Source organism: Bactrocera dorsalis, chromosome 3 (genome assembly GCF_023373825.1).
Source record: "Bactrocera dorsalis isolate Fly_Bdor chromosome 3, ASM2337382v1, whole genome shotgun sequence".
NCBI classification, from domain to species: Eukaryota; Metazoa; Arthropoda; class Insecta; order Diptera; family Tephritidae; genus Bactrocera; species Bactrocera dorsalis.
In genome coordinates, this window is record NC_064305.1 from 26,226,025 (window position 1) to 26,236,104 (window position 10,080).

At 38.6% G+C, this 10,080-nt stretch overlaps 1 protein-coding gene across 1 annotated transcript; it reads right to left on the minus strand.

Annotated features, from left to right (window-relative positions):
* Positions 1 to 9,406: 9,406 nt before the first annotated feature.
* Positions 9,407 to 9,778, minus strand: LOC125777504 (uncharacterized). Its single transcript, XM_049452613.1, has one exon. The coding sequence runs from the start codon at positions 9,776 to 9,778 to the stop codon at positions 9,407 to 9,409; it is 372 nt and encodes a 123-aa protein (XP_049308570.1).
* Positions 9,779 to 10,080: the final 302 nt, after the last annotated feature.

Here is a 10,080-nt window from a genome sequence, read left to right on the forward strand (position 1 = left end):
AGGTCGAGATGCTTACCTGATAAACTGCGCAAGGTTGTCGATTCATCCATTCAACAGAATGCTTTCTTTGCTCTTCCAGAAAATATTCTCCTTAGTATGATGACTGACGAACGGATAGAAGTCAGAAAGTTGGCCCTTGACCGTCTTCTGGCACCCAGAGAAGCAGAGTCTGACACTGTAAATGGAAGGGTTAGATGTAATAAAGTGCCAAAGCTGAATTTCAAAGCTAATAACTATTACGATATGACTAACTTGAAGACTATTACCCTGACTGTTCCACCAGTTCTTCGTTCAGTTTCTAACGAAGAACTCATAAAAGGGCTGTCGGGAGACACTGCAGAGGTATGGAAATTTAGTGAACTCCCCTCTCACACCGTGGCAGTCGAGAGAACCGTCAAACTGGTGACAGAGGCATCTTCTAAAGTTATTGGCCCCCAATCTCGTGATCGTTTTATACGCTCTACACTGATATCTAGGCAACAAGTGCCAAAGTTTAGTACAAAATCTGATTTTATCAATAAATTTGACACAGATTCAGACTAAAACAAGCCTGACATATGGTTGGTTGGTTGGGTTGGGCTTGGGAGGAACCCGAAGAGCAGCCACCTCCACGCGGTGGGTTCTGGGTGACCAATACAGGTTAGCTGAGAGCTGCAACAATTTTCACGTTGCGCTGTGGCGCGCCGCATTTTCGCTCGTATCTCGGGAACGGTTCGTCCTACGGCCATGATCACATATACCATTTCGGTAGCAAATGACGTGACAAATAACTTTTGTTTTATACATTTTGCCATAAGATACGTATTTCAGGCGCTAGGTAGGCAATTTCACGATTTTAGGCGAATTTCCGAAATTTCAAGGCCGGAGTTGGGGTTGAAGATGCAATCCGATCTCAAAACAAAAAGTTGCATTGGAATCAGGAAGTACTAAGGCAACTTTTCCACACTATTAGAAATCCCGAATCGAAAAAAGTCCGGAATCGACCCACCCTAATGCGTACGTCCCGACGTTCACATATGTCATCAGCCATAACAACTGCAACTTTCTTAACAGTTGGTAGTTGTCAATTTGCAGTCTATTAGAAGGGGCCTTGAACAATTGTCCCAATTGGTTGTTGTTTTTTAAAAACATTTCTAAAATGTACATAATTTTTCGTTCCCCCATCTGCGTAAGCGCAGCGTGTACGTGTTGTAATTGGACGATCATGAACCAATTGCGCGATACGAGTCCGTCGATCAATATTTCTTGCTCTTCCAAGAAAACGTGGCATTTTTTTGTAAAAATAAGAAACTGTTAAATAATACGCAACGAATATGAGTTAATTATTGAAGATGGAGTTTTCTTTAATCAACTAAAAAGATTAATTGTAACAAATTTTGGGTAAAAAACCTGTGATTTTATTTCTTTGCTTTTTATACTCCTACAACCAGTTGCTACAGATTATTATTGTTTTGTTCACCTAACAGTTGTACGTAGCATCTAAAACTAATCGAGATAGATATGTTTATATAAATGATCAGAATGACGAGAAAAGTCGAAATCCGGCTGACTGTCTGTCTGTCCGAGCAAGCTGTAATTTGGGCAAAAATTGAGATATCTCGAAACTTGGTAAGCGGGTTCCTTAGTACAAAAAAAATCGAGTTCGTAGGTGGGCGTAATCGGACCACTGCTACGCCCACAAATCGCCATTAACGGAAAAGCTATAAAGTGCCATAACTAAAACTAAACTAAGCTATAAGGGGGTGTTCTACTCTAGAATTTTGAAAAAATCGATTTTTTTTTCATATATTTCAAGTTTAGACCCTTAAGAACATATCCTCAAATTTTTAAAAATTAAAATTATTTTAAGAGCTACAGTTACTTTAGTGACGCACTTCCTAGCCCGGTTCGGCCGTATCGAATTTTTTAAACGCGTTTTTCTCGAAACTACTTTTTTCCACCCGGTACCAGCATTATCTCAAGTTCTATACAACCGATTTACTTGAAATTTTGTGTGAACCTTCATTATATAATCCTTAATCCTTTGTTTTAAATATTTAAAAAAAAATTCAGAAATTTCAAAAAAAAGCGTAAAAAATGACTATAACAGCATCCTTACTGATTAAGAATTTCTTTTAATTTTTTTTTTTGCAGATCACCAGGAGAGTCAGGAATAGTGTCACCAGGATGCGCCATTTTTTTTACACCTGTCTCTCCCCTCCTCTAATTATTTTAAATTTTAATATTTTTTTGTAAAATTTTTTTTCTGTATTCTTAAGATATCAATAAAAACACCATAAAAAAATGGATAGTCAAAATATTTTTGATTTTTTTTAAATAAATTCAAAAAACTGCCCAAAATTTGATTTCTAGAGTAGAATACCCCCATAAAGCTATAATTTGGTACAGAGGATCCCAGTAGCAAGGGGCACCTGAGGGAAAAATTTTTTCAAAAAGCTAATAAAACCAAACTTGATGAGTGCAAGTCGTATGCGTACTTCTACCTACAGTATGGAAGTGTGAAATATAATTGAAATTCAGGAATCTGTTATACTTGTAATGGTTTGTCTGTATGTCAAAAATGGTTTTAATCGGATCAATACTTCCCTTAGTTCACGCAAGTGAGGAAAGTTCTTTGGTCACCATTCACTTGGAAGTGGAAAGAAAGGATTCTTTTACTTAGGGCTCAAGCAGTACACGACTTCCGGTCTTTGTCCAGCTGCCGCTGTCCAGCTGGTTGATGTTCTCGTGAAAATATAGGCTGACATCACCGCCGCCCACGAAATGCGATAGACGGGACAAGGACTGAGACAAGTAGGTCCTTGTGGCATTTACTACAGTGGCTATATAAACGAGCGCAAGTTTTTTGTGGGATTCGTGGTGGGAGAGAGACTCCGTGTCCGAGTGCTATCACTCATTCCGGTGAATGAACGTCTAGCCACAATCCGCATCAAAGCGAGGTTCTTCAACATATCGCTGATTTGCGCCCACGCCCCGAAGGAAGAGAAGGACGATGTGACCAAAGATGCCTTTTATGAGTGCTTGGAGCGCACTGATGAGAGATGCCCTCGCCACGATGTCAAAATCGTGCTTGGCGACTTCAAAGCCAGGGTGGGCAAAGAAGGTATCTTTGGCACTACGGTCGGTAAATTCAGCCTCCACGAGGAAACATCCCCAAATGGGTTGAGGCTGATCGACTTCGCCGGGGCCCGAAATATGGTTACCTGTAGTACTAGATTCCAGCATAAGAAGATACATCAAGCTACCTGGCTGTCTCCGGATCGAAAAACCACCAACCAGATCGATCATGTTGTCGTAGACGGAAGACACGTCTCCAGTGTTTTAGATGTGCGTGCGCTCCGAGGTCCTAACATCGACTCGGACCACTATATTGTTGCAGCCAAGATTCGCACCCGCCTCTGTGCAGCAAAAAAGGCACGTCAACAAACACAAGGAAGGTTCGACGTCGAGAAGCTGCAATCACAACAGACAGCCGAACGATTTTCTACTCGGCTTGCACTCCTGCTCTCATCAACTACTCGGGATAAGGGTGCGACGGCATTTCAAACACCTTACGTCCAGCTGCAACCGAAACCATTGGTTTTCGGAAAGTGCAAAAGAACAGCTGGTACTACGAGGAGTGCCGCGTCGCAGCGGAGAGAACACAAGCTGCCTACCTCGTTACGTTACGATCGACAACAACACGTGCGGGATGAGATAGATACCGAGAGTTAAAGAGGGAAGCGAGACGCATTTGCAGACAGAAAAAGAAAGAGGCCGAAATGTGTGAGTATGAAACGCTGGACAAGCTGGCTGAACGGGGTACAGCTCGAAAATTCTACGTAAAAATGCGGCGGCTTACAGAAGGTTTCAAAACCGGAGCATACTATTTTAGAACCCCCAAAGGGGATTTAGCCACCGATATCCAGATCATACATAAATAATGGAGGGAACACTTCTCCAGCCTGCTGAATGGCAGTGAACGTACAACGCCAGGAGAAGGCGAACCCGATTCCCTAATCGATAACGAAGGAGCAGACGTTCCATTGCCCGACCATTAAGAAGTTTGAGTAGCAATTATCCGCCTGAAGAACAACAAAGCGGCGGGACAGATGGATTAACGGCCGAGCTATTCAAACACGGCGGCGAAGAACTGATAAGGAGCATGCATCAGTCATGGTCGGACGAAAGCATGCTCAAGGATTGGAATTTAAGTGTGCTATCTATATCTGCTATCCCAATCTATAAAAAGGGAGACCCCACAATCTGGCAAAACAACAACCGACCATATAATTACTATGCGCAAAATCTTGGAAAAGACCCGTGATAGGAGAATCGACACACCCCATCTCTTCGTCGATTTCAAAGCTGCTTTCGACAGCACGAAAAGAAGCTGCCTCTATGCCGCGATGTCTGAATTTGGTATCCCCACAAAACTAATACGGCTGTGTAAACTGACGTTTAGCAACACCAAAACCTTCATCAGGATCGGGAAGAACCTCTCCGAGCGGTTCGATACCAAACGAGGTTTCAGACAAGGCGACCCTCTATCGTGTGATTTCTTCAACCTGTTGCTGGAGAAAACAATTCGAGATGCAGAACTTAATCGAGCAGGTACAATCTTTTATAAGAATGTACAGCTTCTGGCGTATGCCGGTGATATTGATATCAACTGCCTCAACACCTGCGCCGTTAGTTTTGCTTTATCTAGACTGGATAAGGAAGCAAAGTATGTAAATGGGTCTGGCAGTGAACGAGGGCAAGACGAAATCAAATAGTCGTCACACTCACGACTTGGCTCTAATGTCACTGTTGACAGTCATAACTTTGAAGTCGTATATAATTTCGTCTATCTTGGAACCAGTATAAACATCACCAACACTGTCAGCCTGGAAATCCAACGCAGGATAACTCTTGCCAACAGGTGCTACTTCGGATTTTGTAGGCAATTGAAAAGTGAAGTCCTCTCTCGACGAACCAAAACCAAACTCTATGAGTCACTCATTATTCCCGTCCTGCTATATGGTGCAGAGGCTTGGACGATGTCAACAATGGATGAGTCGACGTTGGGAGTTTTCGAGAGAAAAGTACTGCGAAAGATTTATGGTCCGTTGCGCGTTGGCCGCGGTGAATATCGCATTCGATGGATCGATGAGCTGTACGAGATATACGACGACATTGACATAGTTCAGCGAATTAAAAGACAGCGGCTACACTAGCTAGGTCATGTTATCTGAATGGACGAAAACATTCCAGCTCTGAAAGTATTCGACGCAGTTCCCACCGGGGGAAGCAGAGGAAGAGGAAGACCTCCACTCCGTTGGAAGGTCCAAGTGGAGAAGGACCTGGCTTCGCTTGGAATATCCAATTGGCGCCACGTTGCGAAAAGAAGAAACGACTGGGGCGCTATTTTTAACTCCGCTATAATCGCGTAAGAGGTGTCTACGCCAGTAAAGAAGAAGAAGTATAGTAGTATATAAAATTGCATGGAATTCGATCCTAAGATTGACGATTTACACCATAAAGTATTCCCCTGGCTTTGATTCTTGTAAGTTGCAGGAGTATAATATGTATAACCCACAAGAATTAAGTTCTAGATACTTCCTCAACATATTGAGCTGAAACAGTAGTCGAAAGCTTGAAATTAATAAAGGACTCAAGGATCCTAACATAGACGATAAGACGCACAGAGGCTATAATACCCTTCAAATGCAATGAATAAGATTCCTTATAATAACTTTATTCAGATCGCTCAGTTTCTATGACATAGTGATCCGATCAGAACAATTTCAATAGAATATTATACTATCGCCTTACGCAAGTACTTATCCCAAATTTCGTGAAGATATCTCGTAAAATGAAAAACTTTAAATGCAGGCACTTGGATGACCTCGGCTTAGCAAGTCATGCTGATCATTTATTTATATACTCTATGGCAGGGATGGGCATATTAGCCCTCAGTGGCATTTTGCCCGTGCGGGCACGAGTGCACATTTTGAGGGCTAGATGAGGGGATCATCGCGGGCAAACATGAAGAGGGAAGTGAGCGCAACGTATTTTACCACTACATATTTACAAATGAGAGCAACGTATTTTCTCACACCATGTTTACAAATGAGAGCGCACGCATATATGGGAAGTTGCACTGTGGGTAATAATTATAAAATTGCCTAACAATTTTAAATTTCTTTCTAACTATTATAAGTTTATAAAATGTAAGACAAATAACAAAAAGTATAATAAATATTTGATTTTAGTAATCATTTTTTTTAATATGTCTTTATATCAGCATTTAATTTTGTTTATTTGAAATAATAAATTATATGTTTGGTTTAATCTCATTTGCTATTGCATAATGCGTGTATTATAGTACCAAAATTTAAATCAGATAACCTACTTCTTATTTTAGATAAGTATAATTTTCGAAGCAAAAAGTTTCAAACCAAGTTATTTCTTTAAACTTCCTTATAAAAAGTGTTTCTTCAAACACATATGACCAAATGAATCTTATGAGAGCGCAATGTAAATAATTACCCAACAACCCTTCTTCCACCCGCCAATCGTACAATTTTCAACGACATTAGGTTTTCCGCAGGGTTGCCAGGCTCGATATACTGTAGTAATTATAAAAATTGTCTTCAATATATTTGAAATTTTCTTAAAATAACTCAAATTCAGAATCGAATGCTATTATTTACAAATATATAAACTAATTTTAATAGTTTGATTTCAGTTTTGATATTATATATTATGAAAAATTATAATTGAAAACTTAGATGTGTACAAAACTACATATGCGTATTGAATAATGGCAACATCGTTCGAATGAAAACGAGAACAAAACGCTTGCCGCTCGTAGCGAAATGAGAAGATGTTTATGCCATTAGCGTTTGTATTCTATTTGTGTGCTTAGCCACTCTCAATCAATAATGCCATACCGCGCAAATATATTTTTATTTGATGATTTCTTATATTTTTGAAAATATGTGTTCCCTTTCTATAGCGCATATTATTATTTTAATACATTTCCAGAGGCAACTTAGATTTTTAAAATTTAACAAAACAATTACATATAGAAAGAAACTTCAATTCTTTGAATATTTTGATAAAACTACCAAACTAAAAATATCACAAATCATATATTTATATAAGCATTTTCATTAAATGGAACTGCATTATATAATATATATAATGGTCATAAGTATCTTTTTTTATACATATATGCAGATTTGCATATGTACGTATAAAAGCCCACAACTTTTTTTTTTTTTTTTTTTTTTTTTTATTTAACTTTCTTTATTTACAATCTATCTACATTAAGATATTCAGTAAATTAGATCTAGTAGGTAATGGTAGAGATAGATTTGTCCTTGAGCAAATCTACATAAAGGATTACTTAATTTTTTACATATACATAAGTATAATATAATTAACTTAGGTTATTAAATACATCCATCAAAAATTAATTTTTTTTTTTTTTTCTTTCTTTTTTTTGCCAAACTTAAATCTAAGAAATTTTTAGAGAAATGGTAAATCTAAGATATGAGAACGTTTTAGCCGTATAGTTTCATAAGTTGTATCTAACAGACAAACAGCAATTGGGTTTATATGGTTTGAGAGACGTGCAAGATATCTAGCACTATATTTAGGGATCTCATTTTTTATAAAGGGAATACCTACGTCGTTATGGATAGCTTCATTGGTAACAAACCATGGGGCGTTAATAAGTGACCGCAAAGTTTTTGATTGATAACGTTGCAAAATCTCCACATTGGACTTACTGGCAGTACCCCAAAGCTGAATGCCGTATGTCCATATGGGTTTGAGGATAGCTTTGTAGAGCCGTATTTTATTTTCTATGCTAAGTTGAGACTTTCGACCGAGCAACCAGTACATGCGTTTAGTTTTGATTTTTAATTGCTGCTGTTTAGCCTGAATATGACTTTTCCATGTAAGACGTCGATCTAGATGCATCCCTAAATATTTAACTTTATCCCTAGTAGGAATCTGCTTATTATTTAGAAATACAGCAGGACACTCCTCTTTTCTTAATGCAAATGTGACATGTGTAGACTTCTCAGAGTTAACCTTTATATTCTACTAGCTGACCCGGCAAACTTCGTACCGCCGTAATTTTATTATGTAAATATGTGTTTTCGAAAACCCCAAAATTAATGCTTCGCATGGGTGATAATTAAATGGAGAAAATAAATCGGTTTATATTCTATTGCAATGCCTTGTAGTGTACAATGTTTTTAGTTTTTTCTCCTGGAGCAAAAATATATAGCGCCGACGGTTTGCCGACTCTCGAGCACGCGACGTACAACTGCCCATGCGAAAAACACGGCAATTCAAGGTTTATTCCACACACTTTTAATGATTGACCTTGGGATTTGTTAATCGTCATTGCAAATGCAAGGCGCACTGGAAACTGGACACGCTTAAATTCGAAAGGAAAGTCTGTTGGCATCAGTGGTATTCTTGGAATAAGCACATCCTCGCCTTTAAACTTTCCTATGATTATAGTCGCTTCAATCAAATTGTTCATAATTTTTTTAATGGCTAGTCTTGTTCCGTTGCAGAGCCAACCTTGAGCTGTAAATTGTGAGGCGGTAAGCCAGGCAAATCCAAAGAGTTTAGGAATTCAGTTGGATAATTGACAACTTCATTTGGATCGGTAATAGAATTGATGGATTTAAATGAATGCATTCCATTAATTTGACTCTGAGTTTTTATATTCAAATCATCCACATCCTGATTTTTCGCTGCTAAAATGGCTCGTTCGCTCATTTGGCTTTTTGTAATTTACACCTATACTTGGGAAAATTTTTCAAATTAATTTTTCCTTTGACGTTGTAAAATGACAAAAAATTTGGGGAAACGAAATAAGACCAGTATTTGTGTCAGCTTGAATTTTCCCATTGCCCATGTCTAATAATGCCTTCGAAAAGATTTCCGCCGATACGTCATGTTGTAACACTACTCGCATATTCGTTGTTAATTTGATATTTTTTTCGTTTTTTCACAAATATTATGTTTTCAAGCAAGCATTTATTTCATCAGCAGCTGTTGATCTGGGAATTACTGGAAGCGTTTGGCGAAAATCTTCAGCCAGTAGAATCATCGCGCCTCCGAAGAGTTTTTGATTGCCACGCAAGTCTCTTATTGTTCTATCGAGTGCCTCTAATGCTCGTTTGTGCGCCATTGTACATTCATCCCAAATTATTAATCTACAATTTTGTAGCACTTTTACCATTGCAGATGTTTTGGTTATATTGCATGTCGGTTGAACCAATGTTTGCAAATTCAATGGCAATTTCAGTGCAGAATGTGCAGTTCGTCCACCTTCTAATAATGTAGCAGCTATCCCAGATGATGCTACTGCCAGTACTATTTGATTTTGTGCACGAATCGTATATAAAATTAATTAAATTAAAAATGTTTTACCAGTTCCACATGGTGCATCGAGGAAAAAGAATTCGCCATTGCCGCCATTTACTGATTTCATTATTGTATCGTAAGCTGTTTTTTGTTGCAGATTTAAAAGTGGGATTTTATTTTGTACGGATTGATTTAAAGCATTTCCATCGTATTGCCGTTCTCGTTCAAATTCACGATTGAGTGCATCATGCATAGGGCGATTAGGCGCAGGCATTCCTAATTCGTGCAACATCTTACCGGATATCCTCACGCACAAATCCTCTAAAGTTGTTAATACCTTATTGTGTATTTCCGTGCAAATTGCAAGATCGGGATTTTCCGTTGTTACACGTATTTGATGTAAAATGTCTTCAGCCATATTGTCTTTGTATTTGTTCCACAAGTTTTGTGGACTCGATGGAAAGCATGCTGAAATTATGATAGCAAAAAGTGATCGAATCTGATGAGAAGTAGATGAAATAACAGCATCAGCGAGTGTATGATCCCAATGAATATCATCCTCCAGTAAATGTAAACGTTGACAGGCTTCTCGATATGTTGTGCACAATTCACCATTGACGGTTTGTAGAAATTTAAATGAAGTTGGTCCACAAACATTAACTAATAACAAACGCAGGTAAAAACATTCGTCATTTCTCGGATGAACTGTGTAAATGCGCC